This window comes from Jaculus jaculus, chromosome 9 (genome assembly GCF_020740685.1).
Source record: "Jaculus jaculus isolate mJacJac1 chromosome 9, mJacJac1.mat.Y.cur, whole genome shotgun sequence".
NCBI classification, from domain to species: domain Eukaryota; kingdom Metazoa; phylum Chordata; class Mammalia; order Rodentia; family Dipodidae; genus Jaculus; species Jaculus jaculus.
In genome coordinates this window covers 75884892-75911452 of record NC_059110.1, presented here as the reverse complement: position 1 = coordinate 75911452, position 26561 = coordinate 75884892, and the positions used below count along the sequence as shown (strand labels likewise).

Below are 26561 nucleotides of genomic sequence, written 5' to 3'. Positions count from 1 at the left end.
TTTGGGAATTAATGCCTCCTGAAGGGAGTGTATTGTTGGGGGCAGGCTTATGAGTACTATAGCCAGTTTCCCCTTGCCAGTGTTTGGTCCACCTTATGTTGGCTAGGGGGTGATGTCCACCCTCTATTCATGCCATCATGTTCCCTGCCATCATGGAGCTTCTCCCTCAAGCCTGTAAACCAAAATAAACCTTTTTTCCCACAAGCTGCTCATAGCTGGGCGATTTCTACCAGCAATGCAAACCTGACTGCAACACCTACCATACACAAAAGACCCTCCCTGGCAAAAAAAAAAAGTGTGTGAGTGTGTGTGTGTGTGTGTGTGTATGATTAATATTAGTGTTGATATTAAAGAGAACCATGAAGATAATGTAAAATTGTATTTTTTTTAAAGAATCAAAAATACTGGGCTGGTTAAGAGTTCAGAGATCATTTAGTTTAACTTGCCTCTGTTTGCAAATGAGAAAGCAAGAGACCAACAAGCAAGTGCTTTACTCCAGGTCTAGCTCTCAGACCAGACAACAGGCTGGGTTATCTTCTGGGTTGTCATTAATGCAATTACTGCTCCTAGAAACCATCTCCAACACAGAAACATGAAAAATACAGGCCGTGTTTCCTTACAGAAGTAACACATAGAACAGAGGCATGTAGAGATGGTGAAGAATTCCAAGGCCATCAGGCAAGCCAAGAGAAGGATGTCACATTCTGGTCCATTGGCCATGGCCCCAGCAATGGGGTCTTGGTCATGAGAGCCTAAGTGCTTTGGCAAGGTCAGGCCCCAGGTAGTCAGGTTAACCCCCTCATCACTATATCCAGGAGCCTGGCAGAGGGAAACCACACAATCCTGTTTGCTACTTCCTGACACAGGGCCTGTCAGTAGTAGTGAGACCCCCAAGCACATGTAGTAGATTCTCCTGAGCAATGAGCAGCCCTGAAGCGAGGATGGCTGCTAGTCAGGTGTGCCCGTAGTCTGGTCTCAATTGTTTATCTTCTGGCTTTGCCTCACCAGTCCCTCTGGGTTCTCAGGCCTTTACTTACAATCCAGTAAATTGCCTGTCAGTTTCTTCCTTCTTGGTACTCTCTTCAGATAAAAGGAAGCCTAGCAGGTGTGAAAACCAAAAACCCAAGCTTCCTGCTGTTTCCTTAATGTTGTCATGTTCAAGGGAATTTGACAGGATAGCAGTGGACAGGAGAATGAGGTGCACCCTCTAGATCGTAACTTTCTAACATTTCAAGGGACAATGTTCAAAATGAGTCAATTTTGTCCCGACTTCACAAACAGCAACAATTTAGGCTAGATGGCAAATGCATATCACTAATGCTATGTAACTCAGTGGGGGGGGGGGCGGAGGCAAGGAAAGGGACAGGAGAATTAAGGCTTGAGACAACTTATGATTTGTCAGTCATTGAAACTTCTCAATGAATAGCTCATAAAAGTGCCTCATCCCAGGCTGAAGAAATGGCTTAGAAGTTAAGGTGCTTGCCTGCAAAGCCAAAGAGCCCAGGTTCAATGCCCCAGGACCCATATAAACCAGACGCACAAGATGGCACATCCCAGGTTCAATACCCTAGGACCCATATAAGCCAAATGCACAAGGTGGCTTATGTGTCTGGAGTTCGTTTGCAGTGACTAGAGGTCCTGGTGCACTCATTCTCATTCTCTCTCAAATAAATATTTTTTTAAGTGCCTCATCCCTTTCAACAACTGAAACTCAGTGAAAAGACAAGAGTTCTGTCCATTCATTTGATCTGAGAATTTAGTACACATTTTGAGAAAATGACTTCAGCTTTCTATAAAACCTCTCCTATTCTGTCAATCATTCAAGATAGTGAACACTTTGATGTCGGAGAAGGTGAGAGCTCCGACTAAAGGTCTTCTGACATTCTTGACATTCATAAGGCTTTTCTCCAGTGTGAATTCTCTGGTGTATGATAAGTTGGGAGTGCTGGCCGAATGTTTTCTCACACTCATTACATTCATAAGGTTTCTCTCCAATATGAATTTTCTGGTGGAGAAGCAGCTCAGAACTATCCCAAAAGGTTCTTGCACACTCATTACACTGATGGGGCTTCTCTCCAGTATGGATTCTCTGGTGGACAATAAGGTGAGAAGTCCGCCTGAAAGCCTTCCCACACTCAAAACATTCATAGGGTTTCTCGCCAGTGTGAATTCGCTCATGTCTGAGAAGTTCTGAATTCCCCCTAAAGGCCTTCCCACATTCTTTACATACATACGGCTTCTCACCAGTATGAATTCTGATGTGTCTAATAATCTCTGAGTTCTGGCCAAAAGTTTTCCCACATTCATTACATTCATAGGGTTTGTCCCCTGTATGAATTCTTTGGTGTCGGATAAGTTCAGAACTCTGACCAAAGCCTTTCCCACACTCGTTACACAGATAAGGCTTTTCTCCAGTGTGAATCTTCTGGTGTCTGATAAGGCCTGAGCTATGCTTGAAGGCCTTGCCACACTCGTTGCATTCATGGTATCTTTCTTCAGTATGAATTCTTTGATGCTGAATAAGCTGAGAGCTAACCCTAAAGTTCTTCCCACATTCATTACATTCATATGGCTTCTCCCCAGTGTGAATTCTCTGGTGTAGAATAAGGGCTGAATTCTGGCTGAAGGCTTTACCACATTCTTCGCATTTATAGGGTCTCTCTCCAGTATGAATTCTGTGGTGATGAATAAGATGGGAACTCTGAATGAAAGCTTTCCCACATTCATTACAAGCAAAGGGTTTCTCTCCAGCATGGATTCTCAGATGTCTTCGAAGACTGGAGTTAGTTCCAAATGTCTTTCCACATTCTTTGCATTCAAAGGGTTTTTCTCCACTATGAACTCTCATATGCTGGATGAGATGTGAGTTCTGATTAAAGGCTTTTCCACATTCTTTACATGTATGAGGCTTTTCGCCCACAGAAATCCTCTGTGCTTTAAATTCTAAACTCTCTATGAAGTTCTGACTAGAAGGGGCACATGGACTAACCCTCTGTGTTGCAGCAGCTCTCTGATGTATCAGCACACTTGGGCTGGGACTGCAGCCTCTCTCTCTTTCACTATTATCCTGGGCTTTCTCACCTGATGGCGACTTCTTCAAGATAATCAACCCTGATGCAAAGTCCCTTTCCCGAGGAGACATCTGCTCTAGAACCTCTTCTGAGGACTCTCCTGAATGTGCCTCTGTCATGTCTTCATCACATGCTGCTTCAAGCCCATGACCTTGGTAAACCATCTCTGAAAATTTTTCTAATGTTGGCCCATGTGGCTCAGACTCTTCAGAAATTTCCTCCTTGGAAATCACCTCCTTTTCCTCAGTCCCCATCTCACAATCTGAAATGAGAGAGGGTAAGTACATAAAGTTTGCTGTATCCTGACTAAATGAAGCCAACACTAGAGGAACACAGAGCTTTGACAAGTGCTGGTAGCATTCAAAGGCGGTTCTGACATCTGGTGCAATGCAGGATGCTGCTGAAGACTGTGGTGGACATGCTAAGATCAGGTACTGACCTAAAAATGAAAAATGGTCAGAGACTGAGAGGTAAAGACAGAAATGTAGATGGTAAAAACATGCAGGTAAAAGTAGCATAACATTTAGTTGGGGTAGAACCTGAAGTGGATGAAGAAAACACTTAGAGAAGTTGATGATCATATTAATAAAAAGGCATGTGGAAGAATGAGAAAAGGGAAAAAAAATAACAGGGATGACTTTTAAGTTCATAGATGAATTAACCATATGAGTAGCAAGAGGATATTTAGACAGGTCCATGTTACACACTAGTTCTATCGCATAAGGACTATTTACAGGACCTACCCATTCCAAAGAGATTAGCTATAATTAGCACACAAGTGACTACCCTTACCTCCCTAAATTTGGATGGTCTACCTTTAATGAATTATTTATCAATACCATTTACTAACTCTTTTTTTCTACTGATTTAAAATACCACCTACTGCCAGGCATTGTGGCACATGCATTAATAACAGCACTCAGAAGGCAAAAGTAGGAGGATCACTGTTGAGTTTGAGGTCAGCCTGAGACTACAAAGTGAATTCCAGGTCAACTTGGGCTAGATCCTACCTCAAAAAACCTAAAAAATAGGACTGGAGATGGCGGCTTAGTGGTCAAGGTGTTTGCCTGCAAAGTCAAAGGACCCTGGTTCGATTCCCCAGGACCCACATAAGCCAGATGCACAAAAGGACATGTGCATCTGGAGTTCATTTGCAGTGGCTGGAGGCCATGGTGCACCCATTCTCTCTCTCTCTTTCTCTGTCTCCAAATAAATAAATAAATATAATAAATAAAATAACACCCAGACCTATACCACAGTCTAACTATCCATATTTAAGGTCTGGATTATATTTAGCTCCACTACTTCTTTTCTTTTCCAGTATCAAACTCTATATGATGAAGCTCTATTGAAACTTTAATAAACGTAGAGTCAGAAGTGGTGGCGCACACCTATAGTCCCAGCACTCTGGAGACTGGAGCATGACCACAAGATGAAGGCCACCCTAATCTACACAGTGAATGTCTCAGAAAATTATTTAAGAGCGAAGCAGAGAGAAAACAGGTGGGCCAGGGCTTCCAGCCACTGCAAACTCCAAACACATGCACCACCTTGTGCATCTGGCTTACATGGATACTTGGGGAAGTAAATAAACCTGGGTCCTCAGGCTTCACAGGCAAGCACTTTAACCACTAAGCCATTTCTCCATCCCCTCAAAAAAATATTTTAAATGTTTTATCAAGGCCACCCTGAGACCATATAGTGACTTCCAGGCCAGCCTGGGTTTGAGCGAGACCCTACCTCAAAAAAAAGGTACATTATAGAATGTTATCTCTCAATTTTCTTTTGTGTATGTGTGCGTGTGTGTGTGTGTGTGTCTACTCTCCAAATATTCTTCCATCTTAGTAAAATTTAATAAAACTTCAAACTTATCCTGATGTTGCTGATGTTGGTCCATCATTTGTCTTTTCATTTCATTTAATGTTCATCTTACATTCTTTTTTCTTTTTGCGGTTTTCTTGAGGTACAGTCTCATTCTAGCTGAGGCTAACCTGGAATTCACTATGTGGTCTCAGGGTGGCCTTGAACTCACAGTGATCCTCCTACCTCTGCTTCCCAAGTGCCGGGATTAAAGGAATGTGCCACCACACTCAGCGTGGCAAAAGTTTTTGTCAACCATATCTTTTTCTTATCACAGAACTGAATAACGTATTTATTTAGAATGCCAATGAGCACAAAGAAATATATTCTTCACCTTTCTTTGCATCTGCCATGGGACCAATCTCTGGCCAATGAGATACTGAGATACAAAGAAAAGCACATGGAGGGCTGGAGAGATGGCTTAGCCTGAGAAGCCTAATGACCCAGGTTCAAATTACCAGGTCCCACATAAGCCAGACAGACATAGTGGCGCATGCATCTAGAGTTTGTTTACAGTGGCTAGAGGCCCTGGCACACCCACTCTGTGTCTCTCTATCTCCCACCCCAATGTCTCTAATAAATAAATAAAAATCTTTTTTAAGAAAACAAAGTACATGGAACTGCTAGGAAATCAGCTTTAAAGGTGAAGGAGTGTATTTCTTGTTTCTGGGACATCATGTTGATAGTTGAAGCATCCCATAGCTATGCCATCATCCCCCAAATCTGAGGGTCAGAGCTAGATTACTCCTGGAGTTGCCATACCAATCCCAGGATGCCTGCCTCTGGATCTCTTCTTTTAATTAATTTTTTTTTTTTTTTTTTGTGGGGAGGAGGGCAGTTTCAAGGTAGTCACTTAGTCCAGGCTGACTTGGAATTCAGTATGCAGTCTCAGGGTGGCCTCGAACTCATGGCAATCCTCCTACCTCTGCCTCCCAAGTACTAGGCACCTTAGGACCTTTTTTTTTTTTTAACTTTTTGGCTTATTTTTATTTATTTGAGAACGACAGACAGAGAGGGGGGAGAGAGAGAGAGAGAGAGAGAGGGAGAGAATGGGCATGCCAGGGCCTCCAGCCACTGCAAACAAACTCCAGGCGCAGCCCCTTGTGCATCTGGCTAACATGGGTCCTGGGGAATCGAGACTTGAACTGGGGTCCTTAGGCTTGACAGGCAAGTGCTTAACCACTAAGCGATCTCTCTAGCCCTGTTAGGATCTTTTTCTTTTGTTATGAGCAGATGTGTGCCCACAGGCATGTTATATGCACAACAGAGGTCCTCCTCTATTGCTCTTTCACATTGGTTCCTTGAGATGGAGTCTCTCACTGAACCTGAAGTGGCTATTTTCAGTCAGACTGGCTCACCAGTGAGCCCCAGAAATTCTGTCTTCACCCCTCCACCAACATACGCACACATAGGACTGTAGCTACAGGTATACATGACCACACCAGACTTGTTTTATGTGGGTGCTGGGTATCAAACTCAGGCCCAAATCATTGCATCTTTTTTTTCTTTCAAACAAGACAATGCTTTATTTAGATGACCCAAAATAACATTTCATAGAAAAGGACTGTTAACATTATAAAGCCAAATGTAGCTGTAAAATTTCAAACAAGAAAAGCAACGTTTTATTTACATAACCAAAAATTGCATTTCATGGAGTGGGAACTGTTATCAGCAATCTCTTTCACCATCAATATCAATTTCCTCTAAAATACTCTGACCACTTTCCAAACACAAGCTAAAAACTTTTTACCACCCCACCCCTGAAACTAAATTTGCCCTATGAATGAAAACAGTTTTCAAGAACATTTGTTTAATGTTAACATAGTAAACATGGTTCTTGCTAACAACCAACTACAATTATCTACCAAAACAGCGTGCCCTACATATACTTTCATAAATGTTTCACTATGGGCACAGCTACAGCTGTTCTTTGCCTAGTATCACAGATGGCCTATGGAGCATTATATAAGAACATATCCAGGCACTCTGGAAATAATTAGTATTTTAACTTATATTTACTCTTCACTTTGGAGGCAGAGTGTCACTATGGAGCCTAGACTGACCTAGAACTCATGATCCTCCCTGGTGCTGGGATTACAAAGCATAATTCACCACATCCAGCTCAGGAATTAACTCATAACAGAAATAACTACAAAACATAAAAAACTCAAACTGAGCCTGTCTGCCTGTTGGAGGCTCCAGGGAGTGCTCGTTGGTACACCCTGAAGAGAAGGCCCATCATCTCATTGGTCCACCTGGAACCTGGAACCCAAAGCACAAAGACAAAGCAGCTACTCTTGTAGCACCAGAACTTTAGTACATTGCCCTGAGGTTCTTGGTGCTGTAGTGTGCCTCAGAAGCAGCCACATATGCTGACTCTGGGAAGAAGTCATCATGATATTCTGCTAAAAACCTTAGAAAGAGATCCAAATGCTTCAGTAAAGCCTTCAAATTCTTCTCAGGTAAGGGCATCTTTCCAAGGATTTCTGGAAGTTTTACAAACAATCGCAACAAATGTTGTGCCCCATAAATATACGAGGGAGCAGGGGGCTGGTCTCCTGGGGGATAATCATCGGGCACAAGCTTCCAAGAAAGGACCTCATTTATTTCGTTAGTTCTTCTCCCTTCAAAGCCAGCAAACACAGCACTCCCTTCCTTACTTGGAGTAAGAGGAATGGGGGAAGATGATCTGCTGTGCACAGGTGTCTTCTTTTCCAAGTGCAGGAAGAGTCTGGGCATGCCAGTGGACGTGTCCTGCTGTCGGCGCTTGGGCTGGGGTGATGTGCTGCTCTCAGACCACCTGTCACAGTTGCTGTGACGTGAGGAACGCCGCAGGGACTGCAATGCTTCCGGTTCAGCTTTGCGCCTCTTGGGAGTGACTGGTTCCCCAGTAGTAGGCTGACTCTCCACGGACTGAGGTGTGGATGGATTCAACAATGGTGGGCTGGGAGGCAGCTCCTCCTGACTCCTACTAGTGTTGGTGGCACTTTCCTTAATTGGAAGAAAAAATCTGGATGAAGTCACCTTTTTATACTGAGCTTGCTCATGTGGGTAAAGCAAAACCAGTGGGAGAGTATAGTCAAAGGTTATTCTTAATCCATCCACCATCTCCTTACAAAGATCAACATTCTTTTCAGCTGGGATATAATGCACATTCATGTGGGTGTGGACCAAACTGTGATGGTGACGAGGCCTCTCATTAGCTGAAAAGGCTGCATTGATAGCAAAATGCTTCACATAGGACTCTAAAATAGTAATGATGTTGGTCTGTCGCGGAAGTTTCACTAACCGTTTCCTCCTGTTAATGTAGTAGCAATCATCCTCAAGCTGCTTCTTGAGAATGTCAGGGATGTCAATTGTGATGGTTCTTTCTTCCATTTTCCTTTCTGCTTGTGGTTCCAGTTCTTGCTCTCACTTCAGTCTTTTCTTCAGTGTCACTGTCTTTACTTACTTCACCGCTGTCACGACAGGAACTGCTTATTGGGTTTCCATCATTCTCGTTATTTCTTCAACAGAATGGCTTTGTAAGCCAGTCAATTCCAAGCAACCTGCAGCACTTTTTCTTTCATTCCGGCTTCCTAGGTGAGCTACTGCTTTTCTTGCCAATTTACGCTCTAACCTGCGACTTTCATCCACATCACAAAGCACTTCAGCTTCCCATCTATCCCGGCTTCTGTCAGGACCATTAAAATGGATTAGACATTCTGGGATCTTTCTGCTTCTTTCATCTTTACCCACAGCAACAATGACATCTTGGCACTGCACAACACTCACTTGGTAGAGTCAGGTTCGAAGCACTCATTATGGTTTTTAAAATATCACTATCATATTCAGGCATGAGGGCACATGTCTGTAATCCTAGCACTCTGGAAGCATGAAGATCCTGAGTTCAAGCCTAGCCTGGCTACACTGTGAGACCCTGTCTCAAAAAAAAATTGTAGATGTTATATATTATAATATACAAGTTATATGAGGCCAAATCTATTTCTAATTAATACAACTATCCTAGCAATTTCCCAAACTCACAGTGATCCTCCTACCTCTGCATTTCAGTGCTGGAATTAAAGGTGTGCAACACTGTGCCTGCCTAGAACTCCTCTTAAGTCATCTATTCTACCCAGATGCACTGTCTATATTCTAATCTATCACTTCTTGTCTCTTCAGGCCTAAAACTAGTGACCAACCACTGCTGCCAGTCCCAGGTTCCTCAACGCCCTACCCATATTTATATCACTTGTAATTACCTTCTCTGCAACTAAACCTTCCTTGACTTGTCCTAATTTGAATAGATTGTGCTTCCTGTTCATACCCTGATAATAAAGGAGTGGGTGGAGAAAGAGAAATATGCTCAGAGAAGGTGGTCAGTGAAGAACCAGAAGACAGTGGCATAGAAGTCACCAAGACAATGGCAAAATTTAAAAGTATCAAACGCAGCCAAAAGCAGTGGCAGTTACTCTGAAATCTGAGGCAGGAGGGTTGTAAATTGGAGGGCAGATGAGGCATCTTTTTTATTTTCGAGGTAGGAGTCTCACTCTAGCCCAGGCTGACCTGGAATTCACTATGTAATCTCAGGGTGGCCTTGAACTCAGAGCAATCCTCCTACCTCTGCCTCCACAGTGCTGGGATTAAAGGCATACACCACCATGCCTGGCTCTAATAAAGCATCTTAACAAGACCCCATTTCAAAATAAAATCTGAAAAAGACTAGGGTATATATCTCAGTGGTACACACTTTCCCAGCACACACAGGGCCCTGGTTCAGTCTTCAGTGCCTCAAGAAAAATAAATTTACACAGGGCTTGAGAGATGTCTTAGTGGTTAAGGTGCTTGCCTGCAAAGCCTAACCAGGTTCGATTCTCCAGGTCCCAAGTAAGCCAGATGGACAAGGTAGCACATGCATCTGGAGTTCGTTTGCAGTGGCTAGAAGCCCTGGAGCACCCACATTCTCATTCTCTCTCTCTCTCTGCCTCTAATAAATAAATAAATAAAAATCTAAAAAATAAATCTAAACATTGGAGATATCCAGTACATTAAGACCTAGAGCTGGGTATGGTGGCACATGCCTTTAATCCCAGCACTTGGGAGGCAGAGGTAGGAGGATCACCTTGAGTTTGAGGCCACCCTGAGACTACATAGTGAATTCCAGGTAAAGCTGGGCTAGAGTGAAACCCTACCTTGAAAACAAAAAAACAAAAAAAAAGGCTAGAAACTGAGACAATGACGTGGCTTCCAGGAAGCAAAAGCAAGGTGACAGTGACTGAAAAATGAATTTTCTGAGCTGGGTACGGTGATGCATGCCTTTAATTCCAGCACTTGGGAGGGCTAAAGTAGGAGGATTGCTGTGAATTTGGGCCACCCTGAGACTACATAGTGAATTCCAGGACAGCCTCGGCTAAACAAGACCCTACGTAGGAGGGGGGTAATTTTTCTGTAATGTGAGGCTGTTGCAAGATCAAGAACTTTCTCTGACGGCAAAGATTTGAACATGTTTATATTAGAAGGGGTAGTACCAGTAGAAAGAGTGTTTAAGATGGAAGAAAATGTGAGATTAGTGAAGAATAAAGATCCTAAAAGGCTGGAAAGACTCTGGCCAAATACTGAGAAAAATAAAGTGGTGATGTTCAAGGTGACCTCTGCATTGCCCATTTTTCCGCTCAGCCTTCTATCAACCGCAAGATGTTGGCTTCAACCACCATCCTACCCTGGGTCCTCTCAGCCTCATCCAGCAGCCTGAATATCACACTCTGCAGAGCAGCCAAATTGCCTGACATCTGGAAGAACTGGTCGACTACTAGAATCCTGAAGTTCTTAATTCCATCTACCTCAAAGTGAGCTGGAATCCCCCAGAATCTTCTCTTATTTTCCCTGCAGTACGAGGGAAAACACCCAAAACTTAGGTTTCTTTTTTTTTTTTTTTGCCAAAAATCTTTGAAAACTATAGATCATTACCTGTACAATTATAAGACCTGCTACACTATACAGAATGTAGCTATATTCTTCATCCATGGTACCATTTGAGTTGGGAAGCAGTGTTTTAAATAAATTTCTTCTCTACCCTATAATGCCAGCACTTAGGAGGCTGAAGCAGAAGGACTGCAAGTTCAAGACCAGCCTGGGCAACATAACAACACACAAACTCAAAAAATTAGTAATGACTAAGTAAGTAAATTTCTCTTTAATACCTAGCCAAGAACAAGTTCCACAAGCTGGTGTTTCAGTCTCTACCTAATTCTAATCCCCTCTCTCACCTTTTTCATCTTTATGTCTCCTATCTCACAGTTGTAGTTTTTTAGGGTCTCACTCTAGCCCAGGCTGACCTGGAATTCACTATGTAGTTTCAGGGTGGCCTCGAACTCATGGTGATCCTCCTACCTCTGCCTCCACAGTGCTAGGATTAAAGGCATGTGCCACCACACCCAGCTGTATTTTTTGTTGCATAGTTTGTTTTTGGAAATTCTGGGGACTGAACCTGGAGCTCCATCACTAAACTATACATCCAGCTCTGTTCTATTTTATTTTCAGATAGGCTCTTAATAAGTTTCCAAGGCTGGCCTGAAACTCACAATATTCCTGCTTCAGCCTCCAGAGTGGTGGGGTGACAGGAATTCCTGACTTTGCCTGGCTCATCTAGTTCTTTACAAAGTCAGCATTTGTAAAACAGATACCTATACCTTACCATATGGAAAATCGCTTGTAGTAAAACAAGATATAATAAAAGTTACATAGGGCACCAAGCATGGTAACCCATACCTGTAATCCCAAAACTCAGGTGGCTGAGGGAGGATCACAAGTTTGAGGCTAACCTGAGCTCCACAGTATACACAATACCCTGTCTCAAAACAAAATGGGGTGCTAGCAAGATGGCTCAGAAGGTGCTTGCAGAGCCTTTCCTCAGTACCCACCTAAAGCCAGATGCACAAAATGGCACATGCACCTAAAGTTCTTTACAGAGCTGGGCATGCTGGTGCATGAATTTAATCCTAGTACTTGGGAGGTAGAGGTAGGAGGATTGCCAGTTCGAGGTCACCCTTGACACTACATAGTGAATTCCAGGTAAGCCTGAACTAGAGTGAAACTCTACCTCAAAAACCAGAAAAAAACAAAACAACAACAACAAAAAAACCCTTCAAATTCAGTTCTCCAGAACTAAATATGACCCCCCCACACACACTCACACACACTATTTTTTTTACTTTGAATTTTGCTAGTGAACTGAAGTGTTAATAGCTATCTTCTCATAGAGAAATCAACACCAATTTCCATTTGACTGATTTTCCCAGAGGCAAAAATATATATTAAAACTCATCCTCAAATAGAAACACTCAATTTCTTATCTTTCTATTTCTCCTTTCTGAACTGAAGTGTTAATAGCTATCTTCTCATAGAGAAATCAACACCAATTTCCATTTGACTGATTTTCCCAGAGGCAAAAATATATATTAAAACTCATCCTCAAATAGAAACACTCAATTTCTTATCTTTCTATTTCTCCTTTCTTTACATTTCTAAATCTGCCAAGGAGGCCTTTAAGATGAAGGTACCACCTGAGGAGTAGAAGCTGACCACTAGTGGTACTCAGGTTGAGGCAGATCTCTACCCGGTCTCCATGGTCTAGAATAAAGCCTGCAAATCTGTAGTCCCCAGTTTGTTTTTTTCAATGCATTCTAGGAGCAAATGCAAAAAAAGGGTCTCAGTTACAAAGTACTGATGCACAGACCAGGTGCTTATCAATAAACAGTGAGAAAACTTGAAAAACACCACATATTTTAAGCCAGCTTCAGCTGGATTGTTAGTAAAACAGTAACTTTAACAGATGACATATGCTTTCTCTTAACTTCTGACAAGTCAAGTGACCAAATACTTAACCTGTAGTGCAAAGACCTCTCCAGTCTTCCCTAATGTCCACAGAAAGTAGGTTCTCTTGAGCCTCAACACTATTTCTCTCCTTGGTCTTTGAACCATGGTTTCTATGCTATTTCCTGTTTATGGTTCCCCAAGGCCTCCATAATGAAAACTTCCTCAGGTGGTTCAGAATACTCCCCTTCCCCACCTTTTCCCTCCCATTCTCCAGCAACAGCAAGAAGTTTCAGGCATGCTCAGTATCCTGCGGTCCAAACATTTTCGATTATTTTTTTTCGGTTTTTCAAGATAGGGTCTCACTCTAGCCCAGATTGACCTGAAATTAACTCTAGTCTCAGGGTGGCCTCCAACTCACAGCGATCCTCTTACCTCTGCCTCCCAAATGCTGGGATTAAAGGCATGCACCACCACACCCGGCCACTTTCTATGCCTTAAAGCTTCTGTGTCTTTGAGAACAAATTATTCTTACTTCCTGAAATACTACTGCCCACCTGTGCAGTTAACAAACATCTTCAAGACTCAGCCAAAGTGTGTACAATCTCCTCCATTTCTTTCCTGATGTGCAAGTCCTAAAGCAGACAGATATTACTTAATCACGCATGCAGCAGTTACTCCACTGTCTTGTTAGTTTACATTCATGTGTATTTTCTTCTCTAGACCATGAGTAAAATGTTCTATTCGTCTTGGTATACTCAGCACATTTCAGGAACCTAGAAAATATTTAAGTGAATTTATGTGTTGTCTACATAACAGATTTGCAATTCTTTATTGATTTGGTGTTTTGAGGTAGGGTCTCACTCTAGGCTAGGCTGACCTGGAAGTCACTATGTAGTCTCAGGCTGGCCTTGAACTCACAGTGATCCTCGTCCGCCTTCTGAGCGCTGAGATTAAAGGTATGCGCCACCACACTTGGCCAGATTTGCAATACTCTTAAGGTTAACTGGAGACGTAATTCATCTTTTTACCTTAATAAGAGCCTAGGAGAGTGTCTAACACATAGCTGGTGTCTATTTGTAAAAATAAGTTTTCTCTCAAAGGTACTCCATTCTCCATTTAAGACACTGTTAACCTCCCTCTCTGTCCTCCCTCTGGTACACACAACCAAGAAGACTTATTCTTTCTCCTTTCCATAACTAACCCTCACAGAGCCCAACATGCCATGGAGGTAGGTTTTAATTTTTGCCCGACATTTCATCTGAGAGGTATACTTAAGGATGGATTATCCTTTTCCTCTTTTTTCTTTTTTAAGGCATAACTCCCACGTCGGACCTTGCTTCTTCCAATTCCCAGAGCTAACAGGCACCGAACCAGAACAGGAAGAGTGCCCAGGCTCCACCTCGCAGTGTGCATGGGCGTCACTGGAGGCCCCGGGGTTGCCACAAACCCAAGGTCACAGAACACACTCGCGTCAGGACCAGGCCTAACCACAGGATCCGCTTGGCTCGGGGACCAGGTAGCAAGGAGCCCACCGCCCTCCTCCCCGAGCCCCGACCCAATGCGACCTCACCGCTGGCGGATACGGCCCACGCTCACGCCGCTTGGGCCCCGGGAGTTGCACCGCGAATCCCACCGAACCGCGACTGTAGTCTCGGTGTCACGAGCGACGGGCACCGACCACTTCCGGTGCCCGCGGGACACTCCGGCCAATCAGCGCGCGCCGCACTCGCTGGAGGAACAGGTGGTGGGCGGGCCTTGCCCATGCCTCTCACAGCTTTCCTTTCCACCCGCTCGCGCCGTCGTCGTACCTTCACCTCGCCAGCTCCTACCCAGTCAGCTCCCTAGAATGTTGGAGATGCCCAGCGTTCCCCACTTCAGCTCCTGGGTCACAGAGATCCAGGTCCTCCGAGTTTCCTAGACCGGCTCCAGGGATGCACTTCCGCCCCCTAGCCGCCGCTCTGCGCGCCGCTGTCGTTCCTCCCTGAGTTTCCGTGAGCTGGAAAGCGAGAGTCCGCCTCGTTTTCCCCACAGAACCGGTTTTACGCCGGCCGCCTGCACCCTTCCTATCCCACTTCCCTTATGTGAAACTGGTATAGCAACAAGCCTATCATCTTCTGGGAGCGAAGGGAGGCCTGTTTTGAGGACAGGAAAGGCTTCTAGGGAGTAATATGTTGGCAGAAATCTGAAGGGTGGGCTGGAGAGATGGCTCAATGGTTAAAGCTCTTGCTTGCAAAGCATGATGGCCTGGGTTCGATTCCCCAGTACCCGTGTAAAGCCAAGTGGACAAAGTGGCGCATACGGGCCTCCCTCCCCCATCTCGTAATTAAAAAAAAAAAAAAAAACGAAATCTGGGAGTTGAGTGTATTGTACCTACATTGTTCAGGCGATGGGAATTGCATTGTTGGCTGGCTTTCATCTCTCTAGGGCAAGCTTGGACTGGTTTAACCTTAGAACTTTTATACTTGTTTCTTCAAATGTTTTGTTTTTATTTTACTTTATTTTTTTAATATTTTATTTATCTATGAGAGAGAGAGAGTGGGCATGCCAGGACCTCAAGCCACTGCAAATGAACTCCAAACATATGTGCCACCTTGTGCATCTGGTTTTGCGTGGGTACTAGGGAATCGAACCCGGGTCCTTAGGCTTTGTAGGCAAGTGCCTTAACCACTTACCCATCTCGCCAACCCATTAACTTTAGTTTTTGATATTGGAGCTTGAACCTAAGGCCTATCACATGCTAGGCAAGTGCCCTTGCACTGAGCCACATACTCAGCGTCTTCTTTGTGGGCCTCTGGTTGTTCAGTTCATTCAAACATCCCTACTGCAAAAACTTTCAGCCTGATTAATGTGGCCTCAAACTTCACCTCCCCACCCAAATATCAACTGCCTGGTCCTATTTGGATCTAGTGCTCATTCTTAGACCAATCAGGGGGAAAGGGATACTTGATCAGCCAAGCCAGTGTCACCACTCTGCCCCAGTAGTGACTAGAGGGCTTCAGTGTTTGCCTCACTATAATCCTCTGAAAGGAACATTGGGTTATGTACTCAGTACACAACCCAACAGAAAGGAAAACTTTCCCTTGGGTTCAGCATTGGGATGAGGCACTATAGAATCCAGAGTCCTTCATGTTAGCCATCCTCACACCAATAGCCTTCACCCCCTTGCCCTACTATCTGCAGCTGCCTAGAAATTTAATTTTGATTCACTTAGAGCTGGGTATACTGGCTAAGCCTAATCCCAGTATCAGGGATGCTGAGGCAAGAGGATTGCCTCAAGGCTGAAGACAGCCTTGGATACACAGTGAGACTTTCGAAAACAAACAGCCAGGCATGGTGACATACGCCTTTGAATCCCTGCACTCAGGAGGCAGAGGCCAGAGGAGTGCAACTTGCTGTGAATTTGAGGCCAGCCTGAGACTACAGAGTGAATTCCAGGCCAGCCTGGGCTAGAGAGCAAGGCCCTACCTCAAAAAAAGCAGGAGGGTGCTGGAGAGATGGCTTAATGGTTAGGGCGTTTGCCTGCAAAGCCAAAGGATCCTGGTTTGACTCTCAGGACCCACATAAGCCAAATGCACAAGGGGGCACATGCATCTGGAGTTTGTTTGCAGTGGCCCTGGTGCACCCATTCTCTCTCTCTCTCTCTCTCTCTCTCTCTCTTTCTCTCTCTCTCTCTATCTCTATCTCTCTCTCTCTCTCTCCCCCTCCCCCTCTCCCTCTCCCTCTTCCTCTCTCTCAAATAAATATATTTCTTTAAAAAGCAGGGGGGAGGCTGAAAAGATAGCTCTGCAATTAAGGCACTTGCCTGCAAAGCCTAATAACCCAGGTTCATTTCCCCAGTACCCATGTAAAGCCAGATGCACAAGCAGTGCATGCGTCTGAAGTTCCATTTGCAGCAGCTTGGAGGTCCTGGTGTGCCCATTCTCTCCTTGTTCTCTCTACTTGCAATTAAATAAACACAAAGCCTATCTCTAGGCATGGTAGTTCACACCTGTAATTTCAAGTGTGAGGCAGGAGGATCACAACCAGAAGTTCAAAGTAAGCCTGTGTTACAGGTGGAGGCAAGCCTCGGTACATAGTGAGACTCTGTCTTAAAACTATATGTGGGCCAGACATGGTGGCACATACCTTTAATCCCAGCACTCAGGAGGCTAAGGTAGGAAGATTGGATCACTGTGAGTTTGAGGTCAGCCTGAGACTACAGAGGAGTTCTAGGTCAGCCTGGGCTAGAGTGAGACCCTACCTCAAAAAATACATATATGCATATAAACATATACATATCTCCAAGGTCACTGAGCAATCTTACTGGAGTTGAGCTGAAAACCTCCTCCAAGTATACAAGGTGATAGAAAGCTGGAAAAAGCCACACTACATGCAGTTCAATGGGAGAGAGAGAAATCACCAGTGAAGATACTCAACAGTGGACACTGCAAGCCTTATATTTGGCCAGCCAGGCCAAATGAGCCAACAGGTGCAATAGTGATATGTCTTTTATGGGGGAAACCAACTGCTCTCTAATTTGACTGGCAGCCAATAAAAATAAATAAATTAGCCGGGTGTGGAGGTGCACACCTTTAATTCCAGCACAGGCAGAGGTAGGAGGATCGCCGTGAGTTTGAGGCCAGCCTGAGATTACATAGTGAGTTCCGGGTCAGCCTGAGCTAGAGTGAGACCCTACCTCCAAAAACCAAAAAATAAAAAAATAAAAAATAAATTAATTAAGGTCTGGAGAAATGGCTTAGCGGTTAAGCGCTTACCTGTGAAGCCTAAGGACCCCAGTCAAGGTTCAATTCCCCAGGACCCACGTAAAACAGATGCACAGGTGGTGCATGCAGCTGGAGTTCGTTTGCAGTGGCTGGAGGCCCTGGCGCACTCTCTCTCTCTCTCTCTCTCTCTCTCTCTCTCTCTGTCTCTGTCTCTGTCTCTGTCTCTTTCTCTCTGTTGCTCTCAAATAAATAAATAAAAATAAACAAAAAATAAGTTAACTAATTAATTTAAAAAAAATATCTAGGGCTGGAGAAATGGCTTAGTGGTTAAGGCATTTGCTTATGGACCCAGTTTGAGTCCCCATGACCCATGTAAACCAGATGCACAAGGTGGCGCATGTCTGGAGTTTGTTTGCAGTGGCTGAAGGCCTTGGCATGCCCATTCTCTTTCTGTCTCTTTCTCTCCCCCACTCTCTTAAATAAATAAATAAATATTTTTAAAACTATGTATGGGATAAACTGGATATGGTCCTGGTCCTTGTGAGGATGAGGCAGGAGGATTTCAAGTTTGGGGCCAGCCTGGTTTACAGTGTGAGACCCTTGTCCCACACCAAAACAAACAAAAAAGCCAGGTGTGATGGCTCATGTCTGTAATTCATGAAAGACAGAGTGTTATATAGTGAATTCCTCCGAATTGAAAATTTCCCTCATGAAGGGAAGAGGGAAACTTAAGAGGTCAGTAAGGGGCTGGAGGGATGGGTCAGTGGTTAAAGGTGCTTGATTGCAAAACCTGGTGGTCCAGGTTCAGTTCCCCAGTACCCATGTAAAGCCATATGCACACAGTGGCACATGCATTTAGAATTTGTTTACAGCGGCAGGAGGCCCTGGAGTACCCATACTCTTCTTGCTGTCTGCCTCTTTCTCTCTCACAAATAAGTAAAAATATATATATATTTTTTTAAAAAGAGGCCAGGGGAAAAAAAGAGAGAGAGAGGCCAGGGGGCTAGAGAGATGGCTTAGCAGTTAAAGTGCTTGCCCACAAAGCCAAAGGACCTCGGTTGGATTCCCCAGGACCCATGTATACCAGATGTACAAGGTGGTGCATGTGCCCACCTTTTTTTTTCTTTGCAGTGGCTGGAGGCCCTGGTGTGCCCATTCTCTCTCTCTCTCTCTCTCTCTCTCTCTCTTCCTCTGCCTCGTCTTGTCTCTCAAATTAATAAATAAGTAAAAAGAGGCCAGGTGTGGTGATACCCACCTTTAATCCCATCACTCAAGAGGGAGACAGAGGTAAGAGGATCACCATGAGTTCAAGCCCACCCTGAGACTGCATAGTGAATTCCAGGTCAGCCTGGGCAAGAGTGAAACTCTACCTCAAAAAAACAAAAAAAAAAAAAAAACAAAAAGGAGGTCAGTAAATCTGGGACAGTTGAAATTTAAAAGGTCACAGACCACTTGGCAAGCTTATAAGGGGCAACTCTAACCAGTTTTGTATAGTAACACTGAATTGTGTATCATTTCTCTCCTGAGAGAAAGAGGGAGGCCCTGGAGACTCAAGAGGTCACATTTGGCAACTTAAAAGGTTGCCAAGACCCCTTCCTAAAGTTACATAAAGTGTAAACTACTACACCTGCTTGGGGGAGACTCTATGAGCAGGTGAACTGCCTGCAAATCCTGTGGGTGTGTTCCATAGATGCAGAGTTGTCACCTATGCTAGGATGGGCTTTTCCATCCAGCGCCTTTTAAGTCACACATGCTTCTGTAAGCAAGACACCCACCCTGCTCTGTAAGTAACCTCAATAAACTCATTGGTTCACCAAGACCAGTTTTAGTGCAATCCTGCACCAACACCTGTCATCTGTGCCCTATCTAGGGGTGTTCATGTCACCCCAGGGAAATTTTTTTGTTACTAAGGATTGGGTTGTTTTCTCCACCAAATAAAGAATTATGAGGGAATTTGAGGGGGAAAAAAAAAGAATTATGAGGGATGAGGCATGGTGGCCAGAGAAATTGGGGTAATAGTGAGTTGGGGCATGATTAAGCCTTCATGATCAAGGTGTGGTCTGGCTGCTCATTGTCGCAGTTCCTATTCTTCAGGGTGGTTGGAAGTAGTCCTTATTGCCTCAGGGGACAAGCCAGTTCCCAGGAGGTGATTGCTCCTCTGGAGGGTGATCTTGTGATAGGAACATCTGTCTGGTAATCTGCTGTTCCTGGCTATAAAGTGACAGCGAGTTTTAGACAATGACTAGAAACCTTTTGAGGATTTGGAACAGGACATTGTAAAAGCTGACAGGAAGATGCCTCAAGTACTCTTTCCTCTGTGCCTTCATCCTTGAAGGAGGCTGAGATAAAGCAGACACGCCTTGAGTGATTAGCATGCCTATGTGCAGAGTTAAGCAGACAGCTGATCCAAAGTAAAGAAGGCAGCTACAAAATGAAGACAGAGTTGCCAGGCATTTTTTTTCCCCTCGATGTAGGGTCTCACTCTAGCCCAGGCTGACCTGGAATTCAATATGTAGTCTCAGGGTGGTCTCAAACTCACAGCAATCCTTTTACCCTTGGCCTCCTGAGTCCTGGGATTAAAGGCATGTGCCACCATGTCCAGCATGTTTTTTAAACATTTTTTAAAAAATTGTTTTTTGTTTGTTTGTTTGAGGTAGGGTCTCACTCAAGCCCAAGATGACTTGAAATTCACTGTGTAGTCTCAGGTTGGCCTTAAACTTGCGGTGATCCTCCTACTTATGTAATGCTGGGATTAAAGCATGTGGCACTATTCCCAGCTAAAACATTTATTTAAAATATTTATTTGTGCTCGGCATGGTGGTGCATGCCTTTAATCTCAGCATTCCAGAGGTAGAGGTAGGAGGAACCATGAGTTCGAGGTCACCCTGGACTACACAGTGAATTTCAGGTCAGTCTGGGCTAGAGCGAGACCCTACCTCGAAAAAAACAAACAAAAATTTGTTTATTTATTTGAGAGAGAGAGAATAGGTACACCAGGGCCTCTAGCCACTCACTGCAAATGAACTCCAGATGCATGCACCACCACCTGCATCTGGCTTACGTAGGTTCTGGGGAGAGAGAGGGAGGCAGAGAGAGAATGAGTGCATCAGGGCCTCTAGCCACCACAAGCTCATTCCAGACACATGTGCCACCTTGTACATCTGGCTTTTCATGGGTAGTGGGGAATCAAACCTGGGTCCTCTGGCTTTGCATGCTACAAAGCCATCTCTCCAGGCCTGGTCTTAACATTTTATTTTTATTTATTTGCAAGCAGAGAGAAACAGAAAGAGAATGGACATGCCAGGGCCTCCAGCTGCTGCAAATAAACTCCAGAAGCATTGGTCAGTTTTTAACTGTCATCCTTTTGTTTGTTTTCAAGGTAGGGTCTCACTCTAGCCAGGCTAACCTGGAATTCACTATGTAGTCTCAGGTTAGCTTTGAACTCACAGTGATCCTCCTACCTTGGCCTCCCTAGTGCTGGAATTAAAGGCATGCACCACCCAGCCCAGCCCAAACTGTCATCTTTGAACAAGCAATATTAGCATCTCTTGGAAATTTGTTAGAATGCAACTTTCCAGGCCCCACCTACAGAATGCCTGAATCAGAAACTCTAAGGTTAAAGCCCAGCAATCTTTGTGCTAATCTTTTGTGCTTTCACGGTTCTCATGCACGGTAAAGTTTGGGAATCACTGGCCTACTTCACTTCCTAAGTCCTTGTATGTGGCTTAACTTTTTAAAAATATTTTTATTTATTTGAGAGAGAGAGACAAAGAGAAACAGTGTGTGTGGGTGGGTGGGTGCAACAGGGTCTCCTGTTATTGTAAGATACATATGTCACTTTCTGCATCTGGCTTTATGTGGGTCCTGAGAGATTGAACCTGGGCCTTTGCAAGCAAGTGCCTTTAACTGCTGAGCCGTCTCCCAAGCCCTTCATCTTTTTGTTTTCTATGTACTTGTCCTGTGAATTCAGAAGCATGGTCAGAGTTTCCACTTACAAGTGTATTTTTTTTAAGATCAAAACTGATTACTCGTACCTATAAAAATTCCATGAAAGTTCTGAGTCAGGTAGTGTCAGTAGTGACAGGGAGAAACAGGCTTCGATAACTACCAGCAGTGTGAGGACTTTCCCTCCCTGTAAGGGTCCTCCATGCAGGAAACACTGGATCCTTGACTATGTCACAGAAAAGAACTTCAGGGTCAGTCAGAATAAAACAGAGAGAGTGAATTTATAAAGTATTTAGACAGACAGTCACATAGGAAAAGGAAAACATACACTCTCAAAACATGGGTGTAAGTTTTCCAGAGAGAGTTGTGTTTAGGTGTCAAGATCCAATGGCTTTTCAAGTTATATTACTCAAGAGATATAATTTACAATAAGGCTTAAAGGTTAAGCAAATATTCATATGTCCTCCATAAACTTATGTGTTCTGAATGCTATGTCCCCAGCTGGTGACAATTTTAAATGGAGCCTCTTGGAGGCAGTGTATTGTTTGGGGCTTGTGCATATTATGGCCAGCTTCCTCTTGCCAATGTTTGGCACACTGTCCTGTTGCTACTGTCTACTTCATGTTGGCAAGGGGGTAATGTCCACCCTCTACTCATGCCATCATTTCCCCCTGCCATCATATAATTTCCCCTTGAGTCTGAAAGCCAAAATAAACTCTTTCCTCCCATAAGCTGCTCTTGGTTGTGTGTTTTCTGCCAGCAATGTAAAGCTGACTGCAACAATATATAGAATTTTTTATGTTTTTAATTCACTATGCAGTCTTAGGCTGGCCTCGAACTCCCAGCAATCCTCCTACCTCCACTTCCTGAGTTCTGGAATTAAAAGTATGTACCACCATGTCCAGAGATAACTAGTATGTTTTTTGTTTTGTTTTGTTTTCATTTTTGTTTTTTAAGGTAGGGTCTCACTCTAGCTCAGGCTGACCTGGAATTTACTGGAATTCGAGGGTGGCCACAAATTCATGGTGATCTTCCTACCTCTGCCTCCCAAGTGCTGGGATTAAAGGTGTGTATCACCACACCTGGCTGATAACTAGTATGTATATATATTTTTTCTGTTGTTGTTGTTTTTCCTGAGAACTAGTATATTTTTTAAAGATACTTTAAAAAAGAATTAAAAAAAAAAAAGAAAGAAAGTAAAAGATGAACTGCTCTGGTTCATCCATTCCCCCTCTCTGTGGAAAGCATGGGAAGGAGAGATATAAGCATTAGCTGCACTCCTCACCTAAACTATATTTTTATTCATTTATTTGAGAGCAGAGAAAGAGGGAGAGACAGAAAGAGAATACCAGGGCTTTTTGATACTGCAAACTGTGGGTACTGAGGAATCAAACCCAGGCCAAAATATTTATTTATTTATTTATTTATTTATTTATTTGAGAGAGAAAGAATGTGTGCTCCAGGGCCTCCAGTTGCTGCAAATGAACTCCAGACACCTGTGCCACTTTGTACATCTGGCTTACAAGAGTCCTGGGGACTCAAACGTGAGTCCTTTGGCTTTGCATGCAAGTGCCTTAACTGCTAAGTCATCTCTCCAACATCATTTAAACTATTTTTTAAGAGTAGATCTGGGGGCTAGAGATCTCTTTCTCCTTAGAAATAAATAAATAAAATATTAAAAAAGGGAATAGCTCTGTAGCCTAGGCTGGTCTGGAATTACTGTTCCTCCCACTTTAGCCTCCTGAGTACAGGGATTATAGTTCAGACCACTAAATCTGGCTCCTTTCTTATAATTTACAATCATAGCATTTCTCAAATTAGTTTATAACTCTGTTTTGGTCTTAATGCTATTCATGGTTATATTTCCAGCTATCTGTGGAACATACTTCAAGAGCTGCTGGATTGTTAGTCCCTCTCAGACTTAACTAGTACTTGTAAACCACTGAAAGAATTCTAGAGGAAATGACCACAAGGTGTGCACCATCTTGTGAATCCTTGGCCTTTTGCAATCCCTTCTCCCACAGGCACATAGCTCTGTACTGGGGATGATCTAACAACAGAAGGGCCTCTGGCTTGGATAGCTTCCTGTCAGCTGCTGCCTTCATCCCTCCTCCCAGCACTCACTCCTTACTTATCACATACCACCCTCCACACCTCTGCCTTCCTTCTCTCACGTAGGCTTACTTCACAGAATATCCTCCACTCCCAGAGTCATTCTGTGTGACATATGAATGCATCCTGCTTAATGTGCCATAAACCATTTCCTAAACACAGATAGCACTCAGGGAAGGATGGGCAGCTGTCCTTAAGCCCCTGAACTATCATGTGTCTCCAAAAGCCTTAAGGAGGAATTGGCAGGGCTGGGTCCTGCTCAATAGAGACACTCAAATCTCATTTATAGGTGAAGCCCTGCTGGTGCTCGGTGCCCCCTCCCCCCACCGCCCCACATCTGTTGCTATGAGGATGCAAAGGAGTAAAGCAGAAGGAAAGCTTCTTCCACAGAGCTAACAATTGTACCAAGCAAGCCAGAGAGACAGATTCTGAGCCTCACCTGGAAAAGTCATGTTTTCCCTATGCTTGGATGGCAAGTCCTTGGGGTCTTATAGGGGTCATATGTCTCCTAGGTGACCATCACCTCCTTCCCATGGAGTAAAATCCAGAAACTTCAAGCTTCCAACAACTACTTCATGGTTAGGTGACATGATAGGGAAAGCAGAAAAGGCTGCTCTGGTACAGATATGGTCAATGCTGGGTTTAGAGGTGAGCTGGGTATGAAAGGATGAGCTACACTACAACTAGAATATACAAGGAAGCAATAGATCTGAGGTCAGTACCAAAGAAAGAAGCACCCCACCTATGAGGATCTGGACTCTTCACAGTCCAGCAAAATAAGCAGCACACTTGCAAGATACTGGGCCAGGTCAGCATGCTCTGGGGGGCTGGTCCTGTATCTGCTTTGGAGCCCACAATGTTTCAGACCACTACTACTCATTGGTCTAAACTAGTAATGAGTGTTTCTTGTTTGTTTGTTTTGCCATCCCAACACCAAGACAACCCTATATGAATGTTTCTTGTTCTAGACCCAGCTAACCTGGAATTCACTGTGTAATCTCAGGCTGGCCTGGAATTCACAATGATCCCCCTACCTCTGTCTCCTGAATGCTGGGATTAAAGGTGTGCACCACAATTTTGGTCCATTTAAATTTAAAAACTAAAGAGCAGTACTGGGTGTGGTGGCTGATGCTTGTTAACACCAGAACTCAGGAGGCTAAAAATAGGAGGATCACCATGACTTCATGGCCAGCCTGAGGCTACAGAGTGAGAGAAATCCAAAGATGGCTAAATAGTTAAAGGCACTTGCTTGCAAAGCCTGATGGCCTAGTTCTGATTCCTTGGTACCTATGTATGGTGGTTTGATTCACGTGTCCCCCATAAACTTAGCTGTTCCAAATGCTAGGTTCTCAGCTGATGGAAATTTGGGAATTAATACCTACTGGAGGGAGTGTATTGTTGGGAGAGGGCTTATGGGTTTTATACAGTTTTCCCATGCCAGTGTTTGGCACAGTCTCCTGTTGCTATTGTCCACTTGATGTTGGCCAGGGTGTGATGTCCACTCTCTGTTCATGCCATCGTTTTCCCCTGCCATCGTGGAGCTTCCCCTTGAGCCTGTAAGCCAAAATAAACCTCTTTATCCCACAAGCTGCTCTTGGTTGGATGATTTCTACCAGCGCTGTGAACCTGACTGCAACACTATATAAAGCCAGATGCAAAGTGACACACATATCCTAGAAAACAAATTCTGAAGTTGGTTTGCAAGCAGGAGGCCCTGGTACACCCATTCTTTCTATCTCTATTTCTCTCTCTCCTAATAAATAAATTAAAAACATGGAATATATATTTTAAGGGCTACAGAGATGGCAGTCAGTGGTTAAGTCACTTGTCTGCAAAGCCTAACAACCTGGGTTCAATTCCCCAGTACCCATGTTAAGGCAGATGCACAAAAATGGCACAGGTATCTGGAGTTTTTCTTCAGTGGCTGGAAGTCTTGGCATGTCCATTCATTCTCACACACATACTCTCTCTCTCTCCATGCAATAATAAAATATTTTTTAATATATATATGTTAAGAAAACCCATCCCAGTGTCTCCCACATCACAGGGACATAGAAGCTCCCAATGAGACTAGAGAAGCTTAAGACTTCAGAGGGGCTCCTACATGAGTTTAGACCCTTGCCTGAGATTCCAGCTAGTGACTCCCTCCTGTGCTGCATGCACTTAGGTCCCAGCTACATGTGGCCTAAGGACGTGCTGTAGTACATAGAGGGCAGAAGGATAACAGAAGGAGCAGGAGCTCCATTGATGTAACACTGGGGCAGTCATCATCCATGCTGGGGTGACTTTGGTGATGTGACAGTTGGGGGGCGCCCATATACCTGTAAATAAGCCCAATAAACTTACCGATTCACTAATCTAGACTTGAGTGGAATCATTACATTGGTCGGGTGTTGGCGGTTTATCAGGGGAAAGTAGATATTTGCTCACATCTTCCCAGAAAAACTTCTCACAACATGGGGTCTCACTAAGATGTCCAGGCTGATCTTGAGCTCACTCTTTAGCCCAAGTTAGCCTTGAATTTTCGAGCCTTAGCCTCCCAAGTAGCTGGAATTACAGGCTTGAGCCAACTGTAATGTTGCTCAGGGTGGTCTTGAGTTTCAGAGCTCATGCAAACCTCCTGTTTTAGCCTCCAGAGTTCTAAGACTACAGATGTGCACTATGATGCTTGGGTAAGTGCTCAATTGTGCAATGCAGTGCACATATCAGCCTCTCTCAGAGAACAAAGAACTCTTTCGCTCCTTTAGTCTTTGCTCAGAACAATGCACAGCAATCAGATGTTCTGTGTTGTGTGACTGGCCATCTGCATGAAAATAATCTAACACATGGATTCTTCTTCATATCCTAAGGTCTAGAATATCCACTTTGTTGGGGAGAACACCCAGAAGAGTTTTGCCCAATGCCAGGCATCTGCTTCAAAGGGGAAAGTATTCTGATTTATCTGGATAAATCAACAGAGCTGATGTTTGATGAAAACTCCACCACCAGGCCCAGTGTGGTGGCACACGCCTTTAATCCCAGCACTTGGGAGGCAGAGGTAGCAGGATCACCATGAGTTTTAGGCCAGCCTGAG

The 26561-nt window shown here is 44.0% G+C and overlaps 2 protein-coding genes across 4 annotated transcripts; both read right to left on the bottom strand.

Moving 5' to 3' along the window:
• Positions 1-1571: 1571 nt before the first annotated feature.
• On the bottom strand, positions 1572-14406 carry Zfp3 (ZFP3 zinc finger protein). The gene is made up of 2 exons (XM_004666895.3): positions 14299-14406; positions 1572-3333 (listed from the first exon to the last, which is right to left on the bottom strand). The coding sequence occupies exon 2, from the start codon at positions 3323-3325 to the stop codon at positions 1817-1819; it is 1509 nt and encodes a 502-aa protein (XP_004666952.2). The 5' UTR covers positions 3326-3333; positions 14299-14406; the 3' UTR covers positions 1572-1816.
• Positions 6442-14411, bottom strand: LOC101611038 (male-specific lethal 3 homolog). Of its 3 annotated transcripts, XM_045158836.1 has the most exons (3): positions 14299-14389; positions 13283-13360; positions 6442-8604 (listed from the first exon to the last, which is right to left on the bottom strand). In XM_045158836.1, exon 3 carries the CDS (start codon positions 8307-8309, stop codon positions 7245-7247), a length of 1065 nt encoding a protein of 354 aa, XP_045014771.1. In that variant the 5' UTR covers positions 8310-8604; positions 13283-13360; positions 14299-14389; the 3' UTR covers positions 6442-7244. The 3 variants fall into 3 exon arrangements, with proteins under 3 accessions (XP_045014771.1, XP_045014769.1, XP_045014770.1); XM_045158834.1 differs by lacking the exon at positions 13283-13360 and having other exon boundaries at positions 14299-14411; XM_045158835.1 differs by lacking the exon at positions 13283-13360 and having other exon boundaries at positions 6442-8850.
• Between the last annotated feature and the right edge of the window lie 12150 nt (positions 14412-26561).